The sequence below is a fragment of the Amborella trichopoda genome, chromosome 9 (genome assembly GCF_054954075.1).
Source record: "Amborella trichopoda isolate Santa Cruz 75 chromosome 9, AtrichopodaSantaCruz75HAP2 v2.0, whole genome shotgun sequence".
NCBI classification, from domain to species: domain Eukaryota; kingdom Viridiplantae; phylum Streptophyta; class Magnoliopsida; order Amborellales; family Amborellaceae; genus Amborella; species Amborella trichopoda.
The window spans coordinates 42,802,496-42,821,258 of record NC_142344.1 but is presented as its reverse complement, the minus strand read 5'-3'; the positions used below and the strand labels follow the sequence as shown (position 1 = coordinate 42,821,258).

Genomic DNA, 18,763 nt, shown 5'->3' with positions numbered 1-18,763 from the left:
TTGCACCGCTTTACAAAATGATGCCAAGAAATCTCCTGCACGAGAATCGGACAAAACTTATAGTAGAAATATCTTTTGCTTATTAAATTTTGGTGACAAGACCTCTCGAATCTCAAATGTCAGAAGAAAAATTTCTTTTTAAATCTTTTTAAAAAAGTTCCCACTATTGCATTCAATGTTTCAAAAAACATTAATCGGGTCCTAGGTGGTATGGGTCCTAAGCGTGCACCTATACCTTAGGTCGCCTAGGCGTTGAACAACCCAATTGAATCCAAAAAAAATAGTCATTTAAATAAAAAAAAGATATATAGTATAAAAAATAAAAATTAGGTATTTAAGACACTTATTTTGAGTTTGATATAAAACATCAAAAATTAAATATAATATCAATGGGTGATGTTTTGATCAATTTTTTTCAATTTTGAAAATCCTTCGATCATAAAGAAGTCATCAAAAACTAGTTTTTTTGTTTTTTGTAGTGATTTTCTCTCTCTAAAATAGACTCTAATAAGTTTTAAGTTACAAATGAACTTAAAATTATCCTTTTAATCCCTTCATATTTTTTTTTAAAAAATCATATAAAAAAAAATGTCTTTGGCCTTTGGTCGCGGCGCCCACCTAAGCGGGTTCCATATTGCCTAGGCGGGGCACAAGCCCTAGGTGGCCGCCTTGGCGGCTGGGCACCCGCCTAGACGGATTCTGTATCGCCTAGGTGGCTGCCCAAGAGCCGCTGCTCAGATTGGCCGCCTAGGCCCGAGCTATGCACATAGGCCTTCTGGACCGCCGTAGACGTTGGGCGGTCTACTTTTGAATCACTTATTGCATTCGATCCATCCAATTTTTAAAGAAAATAATCTAGATGTTCAGGAACTCAAATCCAAATTTTTATCTTTAAATATATTGATTTTATAGATCCCGGAATTTCAAATGGAAAAAATTATCCCAAGAGTTTTACATGAGGGAGTAAATGTATGCAATGATCCCGCGGAAGCATGATATAACCCTCGAAAGCGGTTGATTTGAGAGGCTATAAAAAGGCGATTTATTTTATTTCGTTTGGTTTTACTGCCTCGGTTGAAGGAATTGCAGAGTGAGAAAGAGAGCCGCTGTCCCATCCTTTTAGTTTTGTCTACATTCAGTTGAAGAGAGGGGAGACAGAGAGGAGAGAGCGGGAGAGTTCGTTTAATGGAGAATTTAGACAGAGAGGAGAGAGCGGGAGAGTTCGTTTAATGGAGAATTTGCCTCTTGAAATTGCCCAAAAGATCTTCGTATTACTGGAGCACCACCATCTTGCAACTGCTCAACAAGGTCCGGGACGAAACTCTCCCCAATGAAATTTTATTTGTTTTGTAATTTCTTTGAATTTTCATTCCAGATCTTCATTACTGGATTAATTTTTCCCAATTCGATCTGAAATTTCTATTTTTCTCGTGGCCAAAATGTCTTGTTCGAGAATTTTTCTCTGATTGCCTAGTTTTTGTTGGTTTTATTGCCACAGGCTTCTAATTACTGCTTTTTGTTATTAAAGGTTTTTATTTTTTTATTTTTTTAAAGTTTGGGTTCTTGAGTTCTGGGGCTTTCTTATGGTGGTTATTTTGTCAGTTTTGGAATTAGATTGTTGAATTATTCTTTTTCATTATTGCGTCTTGTATGAAATCGTCTATTGAAATAGATTATGCTCTGCATAATGGAAGATTTATTTATTTGCTGCGTATTACGACAAGATATTGAAACTGAAACTTTGCAGTTTGTGACATAAAGGTTGACTTTTATTTCTGACCAGTGATCAATGGCTCGGCTCATATTTTTGTTATCGCCATTTTAGTTCCTTTTATGTTTTTACCGTGCAATTTCTTTCTTTTATTAGTTACATATTGTAACAAGATATTCAGATTATAATGAAATTGGTGCGTCCATCTCTGCTTATTCATTAGATGTTACTTCTTGGTGCAGTTTTACTCCATGTGTCGTGTGTTGATAGTTGAAACTCTCTAAAGAAAGAAAAGAAACAAAAAGAAAGATTAAACCATTTTAATTCGGGGAAATTGCTATATTTTCATCATTGTGCAATTCATGCTCAATTTGTTATCTTTCACCTTGAACAATTGCAGTATAACATGTACAACATTCTTCTTGATACGCTCATTGTGATCCACATATGTAAATAATAAAGAATCACCCCTTTTAAAAGATTGCATGAAAACAGTATCCTATTTCCTATTAATTTCTCATTTTGCTTCTGACTAAACCAGTGACCACAATATCACTTCATTCTAATGGTTTGCAAAAAAAAGGAACCAAAAATAAAATAAAATGAAAAGAGACAAGTTCATTCTATGCTGATGACTGGATTCATGTCGTTCAATAGCTATTTTTCCTTTTTTTCCCCTCCATAATTTTCAAATTTTTGTGGGAATAATTCATGAGATTCTCTTCTCCAATTTATTGGATTCCTTTATACAGAGTAAGCATGCTCATGTGTTAGCATGGTGGGTAACACTTGCAAATTCAATTCTTTAACAAAGCAAAATGCCGAAAGATAAATCACACTCAATAGTAACATTTGCTTTGTGAATTATTTATAGATGATGAAATATTCTCTTGGTTCTTAACTAGTCTGCAGGAAATGGAGGAGCTTAGCCTCTGATAACTTACTGTGGTGCATCCTATTTGAGAAGAGATGGGGCCAATCCCAGGCTGCTTTCTATAACCCTGTTAATACGAAATGTTGGAAAGATGCCTATGAAGTCCATGATCGGCGTGATCGAGTTGGATGGTAATTCAATTCTCTAGACAAGTTTATAGCTTTTCTTTGTGTAAGGTTATCAAAAAATGCATCTACACAAATCTGTTCCCCTTTGTATCCAGATCTGCTGGCCATTTAGGGAACAAAATAGTTAGCACATGTTAGTAAGTTCTTAGTGCTATGTGAAGTATATACTAGTTATTCATGTGCACAAGGGATTTGGAGTCATGAGGGTCATCGCTTCCCCATCAGTGGATTTGACAGTTATGATGAGAGTTATGCCATGCAAGCATGACATGATTCCGATAGCAGGTTCCACTCTCCAGCATCCAATTCATTCAGATTGAATGGTGATGAGCCTCATTATCATTTATCCCATGTGGTTTTGAGGATAGTTTGCTTTTACTATGCATCTGCACTCGATGCAGTAATGTTTTTCATATCTATGCATCATAAATATGTTGCATCCTTGCATGCATAACACCATTACAAGCTTAATATTGGCCTTATTTTATGAGGTATTCTCTCATTGCCCTTAGCAAATGATGGAAAGTACCCATACCTGAATTTTTCTGCGACACATTCACAAGGGCATCTTTTGTCCAAACTGTTGAACTAAACATGCAAAGTTCAACATTCCTATCAGTGAGCATGATCAAGGTTTTGCCAACATCCTCTCCTATCAGCAACTATTGCAAATTATTTCTGGGTAGGATAGTGGTATTAACTTTAATTAAGAATTGGGAATGGGTTTGAGGTCGTGGTGGTAGCACAACTTGAGCCTCAGCTACAGGTCTAGGCTTCCATTCCCACCGATGCATTCGAAAACCACTAATTATTTCCAGGAAAAACGGGTAGGGGTTCGTGTTCTCCACTGATCTACCCTACAAAAACAAACTCTAATGAAGAATTGAATACAAGCCTTTTTGTCTTTGAAATTCAAACTCTTACTTTTGAACAAAATTATTCTTGGCAAATGACAATAAAAGGAGCAGTTCAATAGTGGGGATAGAACATTGTTATGAATGTTTGCATGTATTTTTAAAATATGCATATACACATGTATTTTGTTAAAGATAGCTCATACATGGAACAACTTCAAACTTGTGACCTCGCCTGTACAGGCAAGGTGATATTTTGTTGGTGAAAGTCCAGGAAAAAGAACTTTGCTGCATTGCATGTACAAGGGCCATGTTATTAAAATGTGATCTTCTCTTGTTGATTGCTGATATTCCCTTCTCATGTTCTTTTTTCCCTAAAGGGGGCTGAAGATAATTAGGGAGGGGAATGACTATTTTCTCATTCACCAAGGTGAGATTCAAAGGCACTTGGGTTCGAGGGTTAGGCAAGATGGGAGGAATCTTGAGAAAGATGAAACTTATGGTCACTGGAGTTCAAAGAGGGGGTACTCAGAGGGTCCATGTCCTGGAATTTTAGATAAGATACTCTTCTTCATTGGGGATTTGGAAGTTGCATCTAGGGATATAAAGCGTCATCGAAGGTCACCTACCCTCGAAGATGTATAGCATGTGCCACATATGTATATTAAAAACATGTCTTGAGGATTAATTTTTTTTGTTGTATGTATATTAGAAACATGTTTGAGGATTATTTTTTCTTGTTGTCCTTGTTTTTCTTGGTAGATTTGAGAACTCTGACAATTAGAAAAAAAGATTCAACAAGCTAAGCATTGAGATGGGTCTTCACACAAAAGATTATTCTTCTGAAGGGTGTCCATGTATTGGCTTACAGGATCTTCACCAACTTGCTTGTACCTTGTAATGGTGATTCTTGATTGTATTGATGTTGTGATAATCAAAGTTCGAGAAGCTTTATGGGGACCTACATCTCATGACAATCTGATTTTGAACTTAGAAATTTACAATATGGTCCTTTTTATCTCGTTTGATCCTTCAGGGGTGGAACGCTAAAACCCGAATGGTAATACTGGGATGGCTTTTATATCCAGATTTGTTAGCCACTTGGGGAACAGAGTAGTCAACACATATTAGTAGTGTTTATATGGATATGGGAAGTATGTGCTAATCCTCATGAGCACAGGGGATTTGGGGACATGAGGATCATCACCGCATCGATGGATTGGACGATTGGGCCTTGAAAACATGACATGATTCCGGTTCGATTCTTCACCGTCCAATCCATTCAGATTCAATGATGATGAGCCCCAGTATTTATCGATCTGGTTTTGACGACGGTCTACTTTTCCTGTGCATCTATTCTCAGTCCAAGAAATGGATAAGTTTCTTACGATGTCATTCCCATTAATTTAATCATCATAATCTAAAGAAAAATGGTTTCATGCGGCGGGACCGTATTTCTACATTTGGCTCCCGAGGTATGAAGCATCCATCTTTAAGATGGATGCGAATAGGTGGTCTATCTAAAAATAATAGAAAGTAACGGTCTAAATGTCTTTTTAATAGAATTATTATTTTTAATTTTCAAAATTCATTTATTTTTTCATGATTTCTATGTTAGAGATTACATGTCCTTAAAAATTAGGTAAAAAATTTCATCTTAAAAACAGATTTTTAAGAGGTGACTCCTTTTTACGTGGACTTTTAAAGAAACCAAACCATATCCTAATCCAAATGACGAATAATTTAATTTTACAAGGAATCGTCACATGGAAGCAAAAAAAAAATTGGCGGCCCCAATATGATTCAATAGACTCAAGACCAAAGAAAAGAATGGGAAGTACGAGAAATCATTGATTAAAAAAATGCCGATCTAAAGTGAGAATCATCGATACAAAACAGAAAATGCTAAGAATCATCGATTCAAAACAGAAAATGCTAAGAATCATCGATTCAAAACAGAAAATGCTAAGAACATGTTAGTTAGGGATCATTTGGATTTGTTTTCCAAACACTGGTTAATAAATGGTGGCAAGGTTTTAAAGTCTTAGAAATTGCCCGTGTTGGCTAGGACCAAGAGAGTTACTAGGCCATTTTTAGCTTGGAAATGGGCGAGTTTGCGTTGTCACCCGTATGTGAAAGCAGCTTTGAAAACTTCTTCTTCTTTGTTTTTCTTTTTTCTTTTTTTTCGTATTTTGGGGGCATTTTCTGATCTCATGTGATAAAACCCCTCTAAGTCAATCGAATTTAAAAGAAGACGATTTAAAAAGATCCAAAAGAAGACGATTTAAAAGATTACAGTTTGTAGATCCAAAAGAAGACGATTTAAAAGATTACAGTTTGGGTAAACCTTGTGTCTTTTAACCCAAAAATACTCGATCTGTATTTTTATTCTCTTTCAAATCTCAACCAATTAATTTGAAATTTGTTTTAAATTGTTTGCATTTGATCTCTCTAGCAAAATCCTATAGAAATATTTTGGATCAAATCAAATGCCAGAAAAGATTTATGCTCAAACATATTGGGTGGGTGTTTCATCATAGAAGGTCAGATATTTGAGTCCGACAACTTTTGGAGTTCTGAGAAACAACTTCTTGGTATTTATTTTACCTAGTTTTTTGCTCGGTTCTTTATTTGCCTAAAATGTTACAAGAATTTGTGAGAAATCCGAAGTTTCTTTTAAACATTATGATGAACTTTCTATTTTATTTTTTCTAAGTGTGTTATGCATAGATTAGATAATCTTTTTGTTGATCTTTGCCCAATCTAAATTTTTTGATCAATTTTCTATTGTTTTGAAAAACTTTGGCCTTATTTTTTGGAAAAATCCTAGATTTTTGAGTTTTATTCTAGAATCTATTATGATGAATTTAAACAAGCCTTTTGTTCATATTCCTCTTGTTTGAGATGTCGTTTATTTATTTATCTATTGTTTGGTATTCCATTTTTAGAAAAATATTTCTCAAAATTTTAACTTTGTTATTTTATTGTGAATAACTATTTTTTTTTTTCAAATATGTTAGTGACCCTACATTAGGTTGTGTTAGGATTGATTTAGATGAATTTTTATTATTTTTACGTTGATTTTATGCCTTGGACTTTTAAAGGAATTTTATTTTTTATAACTACTATGCTTAATTTTTTTTAGGCATGTAAATATTATGTAGACCTTAGGTTTAATGGTTGAGATTTTTTTATTTTTTATTTTTGGGCCTGGGGGGAGGGGGGCGGTCTTATATGCTTAGTGTATTTTTTTTTATTTTTTGTTTTAGAAAAAAAAAAAAAGCTCAATTTTTTTTAGATATCTTTTTTTTGACAAATGTTAGCCAGAGTTGGGGGGTAGATATATGTTGCAAACATATGAAGGATCCTAATGTTGTAGAGGTTGTAGAATAGATACCTAAAATTAGGGAGAGAGAGATGCATACAGCCATTCTTAAGAAATATTTAGAAAAAGATGTGTACCATCTCTAATTCCCTGTTTAGTTCCCTAGATTTTTCAATCTTGTGGAAAAGTGTATCTTCAAATTCGTATTTACTGGAATTCTTATGGAGAGAGAGATACGTCCAAGTTTCATTCAAAACACAAGCTAATCCATGTCATTTCATTCACATCACATTCATTCAAACTACAGTGCAAGTGAAAGCACTTGCAAGTTACAACAAAAAAGAAAGTCTATTTCCCAACATTATAGTCTAAAATTGAGTTAGCGAGAAAAAGAGAGACTAAAAGTTAGTGACCTCAACCACTACTTCATGACATATTTTTAGTTAGCGACTTCAACTACTACATGACATCATAAAATCACAAAATAAAGTTGATGCCATGCACACGAGAACTGCTTGAATTGGAGCCTACATTGGAGAACCCCAATACTTGCCTGAGCATTTAGCTTAGGTCCTATATAACCCAGGTCTACAACCAACAAATACAATATAAACCCTAGCCATTTTCTGCAACGAAAAATAAATAATGTGGCATATAAAATATGAGAATAAACTGCCTCCTCGGCATACCATGTAGCTTCATTACATATCTTGCAAGGAATTTGTATGCACATCCACATCACAACCCAGGTCTATTTATGGGTATAAAAAATGATATATAGATCATCTATCAATAAAACCACAACATTATACCAAGGGTTCCAAACCATGTTCATAATTCGAAAAAATACTTTGAAATATAAACAAACAAAGAAAATATCGACATAAACAATTCAAACAATTAAGCTATATTTTGTGAATTTTTCCAATGGACAACTCACTTAAAATATTGTCCGTAAACTATTAAGATTCTATCATATAATATTTATAGAGATGAAACCCAAGTGAGTTTTTCTACAAAAGTTTGCCAAAAATGAAAGCATGCACAATTCAGAACACATGTTTTGAGCTAGTTTCATGCCTTAATTCAATTGTCACTACAAAATATCAACTAACTAAACTTCCAGCCTGTACATATGTGGCATGTACAAGAGCAATGAAAAAGGTAATTGCCAAGCCAAGGATACAAAAAATCTGCAGGGAGTTATCATTACGAAATAGAACAATGAATGAACTAGTTTTCAAAACATTGTAAAGAAAAATGCAAAAAAGCTGGAGGAGAATAAGGAGGAGGAGGATGAAGTTGTTGAATCAAGCTCTAAATACTTATCAAGAAAAAAAAAAAAAGGAGAAAACAATTTTAAAATTTCAATAAATGGATAGACCTGGAAGAGAGTAATTCAGAAATATAGCTTCAATCGCATTAGGACATAATCAGCCACATATGCTCTAACCTGAATGAGAAGCCATATCCATCAGCAAACTCAAGAAAGAAAATCATGAATCAATGCATTCAAGTCATATCCCCCATCTCAGAAAATGATGGTACACGTGTTTTCTTAAATCAGTAACCCTATGCATTGGGCCTTGCTCAGAGTGGGCCGTTCACATTCATGAGTTCAATTAAAAGAGGAGAAAGTTATTAAAATAAAAAATTAAAAATAAAAAGAAGAAAAAAAGAAAGAAAAGAAAAAACACACAATTTAAACCAATAGTTCATCAAGAATTCAAGAACATCAAGACTAATCAGCAGTCATATTCAAGAGCTCCTAGAACTAATGAGGAGCCATCAAGACTTTGAGATCTAATTCATCCCTGAACACCCAATTCTTCAATTATTTAATGAAATCCCCCAAAATTCAAGAACATTTTAAACTAGAAGTTCATCAAGAACACCAGTATCTAGACCAGATCTGAAGTCCAAAATACCAAGTGATAAGTATTTTTTAATTACTTTATGCATATAATTTTATTGCACTCATCAGTGACCATGTTCACTATGACATAGATCCCCCACATAGCAAAAATCATCCAATATCATGTCATGAGCATCATTGTCATGAGCATGAAATGCTATGACATAATCCCCACATAAAAAAATCATCTAATCTCATGTCATGAGCATCAAATGCTATGATATAGTCCCCACGTAGCAAAATTCATCTAATCTCATGTCATGAGCATCAAATGCTATGACATAACACCCCACATAGCATATTTCTAAACTACACTCCACATAGCAAAATGAATAAGTAAATCAATGGACAAAATATATGAAGGTGATGAATAAGTAAATCAATGGACAAAATACATGAAGGTGTTCTAGAGACCAAACTCTTCACACAACAAAAACCATCCAATATCATGTCACGAGCATCACATCATAAGCATCAAAAGGCATAATTGATGGTGTTTTAGAGACCAAACTCTCCACATAGCAAAATGCATAATTAAAGTAGTGGACAATCATGGAACAAGGATTCATGAAGGCTCAATCCCAAATACATTAACATATCCTCAATAAAAAAAAAATATAACCTGTCATAATACATGTCCAATATTTAAGTGTACATTGAAACCCATTTATGTCATAACCCAAAGAATAAGACATCCACAACTATTTTTAGATGATACCCCAAGAGAGAGAGAGAAGAGAGCAAAAGAAGGTTAGAGAGATAGACAGAGAGGTATAAGAGAAAATATGTATCTAAAGTTTCCATTATAAAACAAATTAGGTAGAGGCTTTAAGAGGGCCATAGGATTGCATAAGCATCAGGCATCAATTGAAATCATCTAATCCACTTTCATAGTTGGACTGAATCTATTATAACTTCTTCACATCATTTATTTTGAAGAAGATATTGCTCATATTCACATCTAAGCTGATCCCTTCATGCTCTTGAAGCGACATCATCTGTAATGCCATCAATATTGAAAATGACATCGTAGACCCTATCGATGTGAGGGTTAAGAGTGTTTTAAATTTCTTAATTGCTAACCCTAAGCCTGACACTACTTCAGCAATCATTGCTAATGTATCAGCCATTGCCCTCTTCTTCCTCTTTGTCTGTTGACTTGTAGTTAAAGTAATGGATTTACCTTTCTTACCAGCCCTTGAATGTATAGGGGTCTCAAGAATGTCCCCCTCTTCAACATCCATACTAGTGTCTTCACCAACGAGAGCCTTCCTTACACTCTCACCTATGTCTTCACCTTCTAGTATTGTATTTCGCTTGGCCATTGTTGTCGTCCTCACACTTATTGCATTGGCCGTTGAACTGCTTATGATTATGCTCAACTCCTCATAACAAGAAAATGGTTTCCCCTTGATATGCTTAGCATCGAGATGTGCCTATACAACATGGATAATTATTTATGGTTAATATCGAAATACACAATCAATTGATAAATACCCTCAAAGAAGCAAAGAATAATTAATTGTAATGTATTGTTCCCAAATATCCTCAGTACTAGTCATTGTCTGTCTCGCCAAGTCCCAGCTAAAACCAATGTCGTTTATGAGTTTCTTAACTATCTTGTAGCTTTTACCCTATGTTTTGAGCTAGTTCTTGAAGTTCTCTCTCCTTAACATTCCATTGTGTTGGTTTGAAGTCCTTCTCTGGCTTATCGCATGCCAGTTTTGTTCAACGAGCACATCTAGCAAAGTTATTTCCATCTTACGAGTCCACTGAATTTTTTTGGTCTTTGAGGTTACATTCTTGACCTCCATAACCTCGTCATCCATGCCTAATTAAAGTGTCAATATAATAAGATGCATGAGTTGAAAACAATATTTCATGGTCATAAGATTAATTTAATACACGATTACACCAATGCATGAACTGAATATGTTATACTTAGTACTTAACTGGAAATTTGATATTCCAACAACATTTGACTAACAGAGAAGAAAACTAAGCAGTGGTAAGATGATCCGTCCACATTTTCATTGCCATATCATCTGAAATTTTGCCCAATCATCACTCACCCTTTCACTCGTCCCAAATGTCTTCGATTCAGGAACCAAAATACTATTGTCCTCATATATCCTTTGACATTATCTCCTCCAATTTCTTTTACTTCACTATCAACTTTTGTAATGAAATTATGCAATATAAAACAAGCAATAATTACCTTCACTTGTGTCCTAATTGGATAATTAGTGGCAACCTTCAATATAGGGAACCATGTTGTGAGGACACCAAAGGCACACTCAATAGCATTTCAAAGTGAAGAATATGTTTTATTGAAAAACTCATTATAGTCTTGAGGGTTCTGACTTTCATGATTGAAATTGCTCCTTTTATGATTGAAATTGCTCGTATAATAATATGTTTGGTGGTATGGAGAGGGAAATCCTTCAATATTTGGGTATCCAGCAACGATTGAATAGAATTTTCCTATATAACAAATAGACTATGTTTATTATCCCATTTGTTTTTATATATGAAGTTTTGAATATTGAAAAGTAGTATAATGTTTACCAGGGGGTACAGGAAGAGCGTCTACACATTTGAGTGAATATTGAAGAATACGGGAATCAGACACTGAATCTTCCCACCCCACAAAGACATATTGAAATTTTAAATTGAAGGAACAAATACCCATAACATATGTGAGGTGAAACCCTTGCGATTCTGGTATTTACTTTGAACGTACGGACTAACAATAGCAGGGAGATAATTTGGAATGAAATGGAAATAACTATGAAATCACAAACAATCTTGAAGTAATCTTTAAACCTCTCATCTCTACTTATTTCTGGGTGTTGGATGTAATTAGGGTTGAGCCTTAAAAGGGCAAGCTTTCTATGCTTCCCCTACAACATGAAACTTATAAGCTTCCCCCTATCCAACCGTCTATTCTGAATGGACAGCTCAAATGGCTCCAATCACAATGTCACATCCCTATATTATTTTATTTCTACTTTTATTTTTTACAAACTATATTGACCTTAAAGTTGCACCTATAAAAAATATAAAAATATATTCTCAATAAAAAAAAATGATCAAAATATCTCTCAAAGATTTAAGGGGTATTTTGGTTATTATATTTTAGGGAAATTATCACAAATATACCTAAATTTTAGCTAAATTGGAAAAAAAAATCCCAACTTTCATAAACCTCGTCTACACCCTTTTGCCTTATTTTTTGACAAAAATAGCTTTTCACGATAGTTGTTTTACCGTAATACATATTGCAAATTATACGGTAATTAAAGTACCATAATAAATTGAAGTAATATTATGGTACTTTAAGTACCGTAATACATAAGGTTATCTTTATGGTATTCCTTTTTCTGTAAGATGTTGAAGTTTTATTACGGCACTCGAAATGCTGTAATAATTTCACACGTTATATACCCTAACCCCGGATCCATTTTTTCCTTTACAGTTCTTATTCTATCGTTGTAGGGCTCTCGATCTTTACGGTTCTCAACCTCAAGATTTTTGTGGCGCTCAATCTCTCATGGGTCTCTCTCCCTCATTTCCATCACCTCATCAGATCTTTGGGGTAAGAAATCTTTCTCCAAATTTATAAATGAGATTGTATCTTGATTTTTTTCTTCCACATTTCGAGCTTACCGTGTGATGATCAATTGTATTGTTTCTATATTCTAATCTTGCTTTCTATGAACTTGTTCAGTATTGTGTTTTTTAGCTTTGTACTTTATTCTAATTTTTCCGTATTTATTTTTCATGTATGTAATGGTTGGGGATTTATATCTTCATCGTTTGAGACAACCAAAATCAGGATATGTATTCACACCTAGGGCTTAAGCTCTTTTGTGCGTTTTGTGTAGTAATGACTATGATTAAACCTACTTGATTCACTTGTATCAAAAGAGTCCAGTCAGTTGTTCAAAAAACTGTGATTAAACCTACTTGATTTACGTATAAATTTTTTTTTATTTTTTAATAAGTAGAATATTTCTATTCCAACTTCTGGACCAATGGGTGATATGATAATTTAAATGTGAGTCCCAATTTGAATGTGAATCATGATATAGTAACAACTTCAATGAGTTCTACATTTTCAAGTCAAGATGATTAAAAGATGTTGCATATCAATATAGTTCTTCTAAATTGGACCCAAAGAAAAATTGAATATTAAACAATATTCTGCTTAAAATTTGATCAAGTGTGTAAGCATGCAAACTTGTTGTCTATCCTTGGTCAGGTGTCTAATAGACTAACAGTTCTTTGTTATTTTGTTCTTTTACTTTGAATGTCATTGGTGGGGTGTCTGATAGACTAATAGTAGACTATTTACCATGAGTATATTGTTTATGATCACTTTTGAACATGGATAATGGCAAAAGATGCACCTTTCCCTGGAGGTCCTGAGATTCTTTCATTGCTGAATAAACAGAGGGAACATATGTCTCAGAAGATTTGGGAAGGAGATATATGTACACCTATTTCAAATTATATTTTTTTCTATCATGTTAGTTCATCAATTTATTTATTTTAGTATCTGAAATCATAAATTTCATTTCAGGATCGGGAAAAGTTTCATCAGGGTTGATGAAAAACCCAATGCAGCTTCGTTGTGGCCTTTAACAAACAATGATCAAATTGATTTAGTCTGGAGATCAGGATTGTATCCTCTCACCATTATAACGATGACTCACCATGACCGTGGCATATTGTCTACTATTATAGAGAGGTGGCCCATAGAGACGAACACCGGGCACTTCAATATTGACATCAGAGAGATGATGCCTACTCTTGAAGATGTTTGGAAAATTCTCCGGTTAAATGTGACTGGTGTAGCTGTAACTTTGAGGAGAGTGGAGAACTACGGGGATTATATAGTTCACATGATCGGAGAGCTGCCACCTGGTCTTAGCCATTCTATTATCCGGCTGATGTGGTTGAGGAATACTTTTAAGCGGTATCCACATAACTATAATCTCACCACCCTTTTGCAACACACCTGTGCCTACCTCCTATATCTAGTTGGCTGCACAATCTTTGCAGATTCCACAGATGGTACAGTGTCTACTATATGTTTACAGCCTTTTGAGGATATAGAAACAACTGGTCAATATGCATGGGGTGCAGTTGCCCTATTTCAAGGCTTGTCCAAAGTGGTTCGTCCTGGTCATCAACACCTAAGTGAATCAGGCACTCTTTTGTTAGTAATGCTAGTATATTAATGTTTTAATAGTTTTCTTAAAGTTTGATAGATATTTTTTATTATAATTCTACTTTTTTTATACATGCATTTTGGTGCTAGGCATACAAGCATTTCAATTTGTTATGCTCAATTCCCAAAAAAAAAAGGGCAAGGCAACCTAGATCCTTCATATGGGCTCCTCTTAGAGAATGGGATAACGCTCACAACTTCGGTCTCATGGGACGACAGGACATTGATAACACGCGAATAAATGATATTAGTATAGAATAGTTATCATTGATTTTGTTTATTTATATTTTAATTAAAATTTGATGCAGGTTATTTAACTTAAAATTTGTCTTTTTTTGTCTTAGGTCATATGAACCCCATACGATGATTATCCTGACCTAAGAGATGAAACTGAAGAGGATAGAGATTATGGGCTTATTGTACGTTAGATTGCTTTACGTCATACATACCTCATATATTGACACATTTGTGAGAGGTACATGCCAGATCATGTGCTCCGGCAGTTTGGACTTCACCAAGGGATACCGGCTGATCCCTTACAGTGGGAGAGGAGGGAGGGAAGGGGGAAGAGGATTGACAACTGGGTATCTCGGCTGATCTTTTGTAGTGCGAGAGGAGAGAGAGAAGGGGGAATATGACTAACAATTGGGCAGATGAGCTTCGAAGTGAAATTGTTATGTAAACGAATACGTTAGATTATTTTGCCAGGCAGATGAATATATGTTTAATGTGAAGCTAACACAAAAATACATTGAGTGATACAGGATAAGGACTAGGCCCTTAATCCATAATCCATTTAGGAAATGTCCCTCCAAATTCGCACTTCAAGGCTATAATGATGAAGATAGAATGATAATAATATTTGAGAACCGTTGTTATTTTATCACGACATTTTTATTTTAGAAGTCTCAATAATCTATTTTCATATTTTATATGACTTGATGCAGCGTAAGAATAGTAGCTAAGCATCTCAACTTGTATGTAAAGGTTACAATTCAAGAAATTGAGTCCTAGCTAGGAAAACAGTACAAATTGCTGAAAATTTATGACCCAGAAGCTGTAAGGGATGAGGATGAATCTGAGGAATTGGAGTTGGATGATGAAATGGAGGATAATGTACTACTAGTATGGCTTCCTGCTCGACCAGATGAGGGGCCAAGTAATACACAACCCATCCCCATACTGGTTCATCCAGAGGAGCTTAAATGGCAGTTACGTCCTCGTTTGGCAATACGAGAGGAGAGCAGCTTACAGCAGGAGAGCAGATCAAATACAGAATTGTAGTTACCATAGTGGGGTGAAAAGTTGCCAGTTCGGCGAAAATATTCATGATAATATGTTTTTTTGTTGTAAAGAGGCTAGTAGTGCCTATACTGTGTAAAGAGGCCAGTAATGCCTATATTGTTTTATTGTGATATGTGTAATATATATGAAAAGTTGAAATATCAATATTTTTTGTTATTTGTATATCTTTTTTATATTTGTGTGATATATGTGAAAAGTTGAAATATCGATGAGTTTATAATACTCCTCTGCATCTTATATTCTTATTGGAATGAGAACCTATGATAGCTTAGATGTCTCACCAAGCTATTGTGTTGCGTTGGTTCAATGATTTTATAATACTACTATTTTATCTTTTAACTTTAGGTATTCTTTCAGGGGCAGTATGGGCAAATGAGGCATGGGGATCCTATTGGAACTGGGACCCCAAGGAGACTTAGGCTTTTATTACTTGGACTATATCTGCTATTTATTACATGGATGATTGCCAATAAACACACGCTCAAACCTATCATAATTATATGTTTGAATAACCGTTACGGTTCCAGGGTTAGTGATTTGGATCTTATGGAGGTACTTGGCGAGGTCCTTATATTCCTTTATGTGGGAACCTTCATTTATCTCTTAGGCAACCTCTTTGCCTCGCCCTGCTTGTTGGTAAGATATCACGACACTGTGATCACGTTGTTTATCATTAACCACATATCCAGGTGTCAGATTGGGCATATCATTCAAACAGTATTTGATCTTGCTTGGGCAAGCAGCTGATGAACCCTACCTAGTCCGCCGATACATGAGTGCATGTTTACAAATTTATTCACCCTGAAGAAGTTTGTTGTATTAACCTTCCAAGAACGCACTTGCCATGAAAACCCATCTGCAGTACACCTCGCCCATACACGTCTCTCCTTGCTTTTTATAAACTTCATATTGAAGTTTTGTGATATGGCATAATCAATAAGGTGATTACGGCATGCATGTACGTCATCAAAATCCTGACCCTGTAGAAGTACAACTTCATAACGGTTAATCATGAGGGGGCTTTCTATCGGATCGATGTCATCGATATGCCGCTCTATTTCTATATCATGCTTATCTTCTATGCCTATGCTAGCAGCACCTTCACTGTGAAATACTTGCTCTGGTCAGGAAGTGCTCAAGTGAGAATTATCATAACCCATAGCAAAATATTGACAAATAAAAAAAAACATGAATTTTATTGCAAACTTCTTACATGACCAATCTTGATGGACCATTAGATGATGGTCGATATTTAGTGCAATCAGACTCAGTAGGTCTGTTTGATACGTACATAATGATGGAAGAAGACCCTTCCATCATATTTGCAATGTCATCGTCATCATCAATACCTATCATATTATTGTTTCTTGGTAACCCTGGGTCAATATACCTAATAGTACTTGGGGTATAATTTGATACTTTTGACAATTGATCCTTTACTTGGTCAAATGATGGATCCTCTTGAAAAATATAACTTTCTTGTCCCCACCGTCATAGAAAATACATCCATCATTAGATTCCCTCTTGAAAAAACCACCAAAGTGTAAAATGATTTTCACTCTGTTATCACCCATTATTGTTGTGTACAACTCAATCACTGCATAGAAATTTCAGATGGGAATAAATATAAAATACTGCTGAGACGTTTCAAAATACTTATATATAATTAGGAGGTTGCATTATAGAGGGACATTAGATTGCAATACGGATGCCACAATATAAATAAAATTACAATGGGCAACCCAACTCCATCAAGTACTATAGAAAAGCAATGTTTTGATGGCCAACCATTAAATAAATCTAAAACTTTTATTTATGCAATATTTTAAACAAAAATATTAAAATGGTCAACCCAACTACATCAAGTACTATAGAAAAACAACATAATATTTTTGATGACATACTTATAAAATAGTGTTGATGTGTGTTGATGCTCATTGAGAAATAGCTCTCAGAGAGTTCGTTCAGAGATTGATAAATAATAATAGATGAGAGGATAGAAAATGAATGAGAGAGAGAAAAATGTTTAGAAATCATGAAAACGGGGTTTTATGATTAAAAAAATTGGGCAGGAAATATTTACGGTTATTTTAATACTGTATAATCTATGGAAAGTATTATGGTAGTTCGAGTACAATAATTGAAGATATTATGGTATTAAAAGTGTCGTATAATCACATTACGGTAGTTAAACTGTTAAGGATGAGACTGTCTTTTACAACATTGTATAGCCCATTTATTCATTCTTTACCCTCAAGGGTATTTTTGACCACTGTACATATATATACTAATACGTAAAACTAATTGTTGAGTGGAATGAATGATTCGTGGTTTTCTCTTCTATTTCTCTCTCTAGGGTTTCATAAGTTTTACATGGTATCAAAGCAACACCATCACTCTTTGTAAGTGCATCATTCCTCTTCTCTTTTTTTTATTCCTCTCTGTTCAATCTATTGAGTTTATCATCTCTCCTCTCTCTCTCTCTCTCTCCAAAAAATTTGTCCTTTTTATTGTTTGATTCCCTCTCTACAAACTATTTTTTTTATTCCTCTCTGTAAGTGCATCGTTCCTATTTGTTTTGAGTACGAAGGTCTAAGTGCATCCTTTCTCTTCTTTCTTTTCTTTATTCCTCTTTGTTCAATCTATTGAGATTATCATCTCTCGCTTTCATTCCCAAAAGTTTGTCCTCTCTATTGTTTGATTATCTCTCCACAAACCTAAGTTCTTTTTTCATAGCCCTTCTTTTTGTCATAGCCCTGTTCAATCTAGGGCTTAATCCGGCAAAAAGGTTTTGTTGGTGTTTGTCAAAACGAAAGTGCTTGTTGGTGTTTTTGAGAAAGGGTCGGTGTTTGTACCCTTGCAAAAATAAATAAATAAATAAATAAATAATAATAATAATAATAATAATAATAATAATAATAATAATAATAATAATAATAATAATAATAATAATAATAATAATAATAATAATAATAATAATAATAATAGTAATAATAATAATAATAACAACAACAAGGACAGCAAGAACAAGAACAATAATAAAATAAAATAAAAATCGGAAAAAAATAAAAAAAATCTGCAACTAATATATCGAAGTAACTTCTGTTCTTGTGGCCTATTTGTTCAACTTCGGAAGTCTATCTACTGAAGTTGGTCCTATTTTGTTTCTTTACTTCAGAAACTGTGGTACCGAAGTATTCCCTGTTATCTCTCAGAATTTGTTCTCTTCTGGTGAAGACCTTATTTCAAAAATCTCAAGTAAAGTAAGTGAAGACCTTATTTCCAAAACCTCAAGTGAAGTAACTTCCTTTATTATGGCCGCTAAGCTTGCCAAGCTTTATCTCTATTAAACTCA

General features: G+C 34.3%; 1 protein-coding gene across 1 annotated transcript; it reads left to right on the top strand.

Moving 5' to 3' along the window:
- The first annotated feature begins 1,018 nt into the window (after positions 1-1,018).
- Positions 1,019-4,587, top strand: LOC18438967 (F-box/WD repeat-containing protein pof10). Its single transcript, XM_006849141.4, has 3 exons — positions 1,019-1,308; positions 2,617-2,776; positions 4,008-4,587. Exons 1-3 carry the CDS (start codon positions 1,230-1,232, stop codon positions 4,270-4,272), a joined length of 504 nt encoding a protein of 167 aa, XP_006849204.1. The 5' UTR covers positions 1,019-1,229; the 3' UTR covers positions 4,273-4,587.
- The last annotated feature ends 14,176 nt before the right edge of the window (positions 4,588-18,763 follow it).

Coding starts and splice junctions, on each gene's coding strand:
- LOC18438967 (XM_006849141.4), top strand. CDS start 1,230: ATGGAGAATTTGCCTCTTGAAATTGCCCAAAAGATCTTCGTATTACTG. Junction 1,309..2,616: donor TCTTGCAACTGCTCAACAAG/GTCCGGGACGAA, acceptor GTTCTTAACTAG/TCTGCAGGAAATGGAGGAGC. Junction 2,777..4,007: donor CGGCGTGATCGAGTTGGATG/GTAATTCAATTC, acceptor TTTTCCCTAAAG/GGGGCTGAAGATAATTAGGG.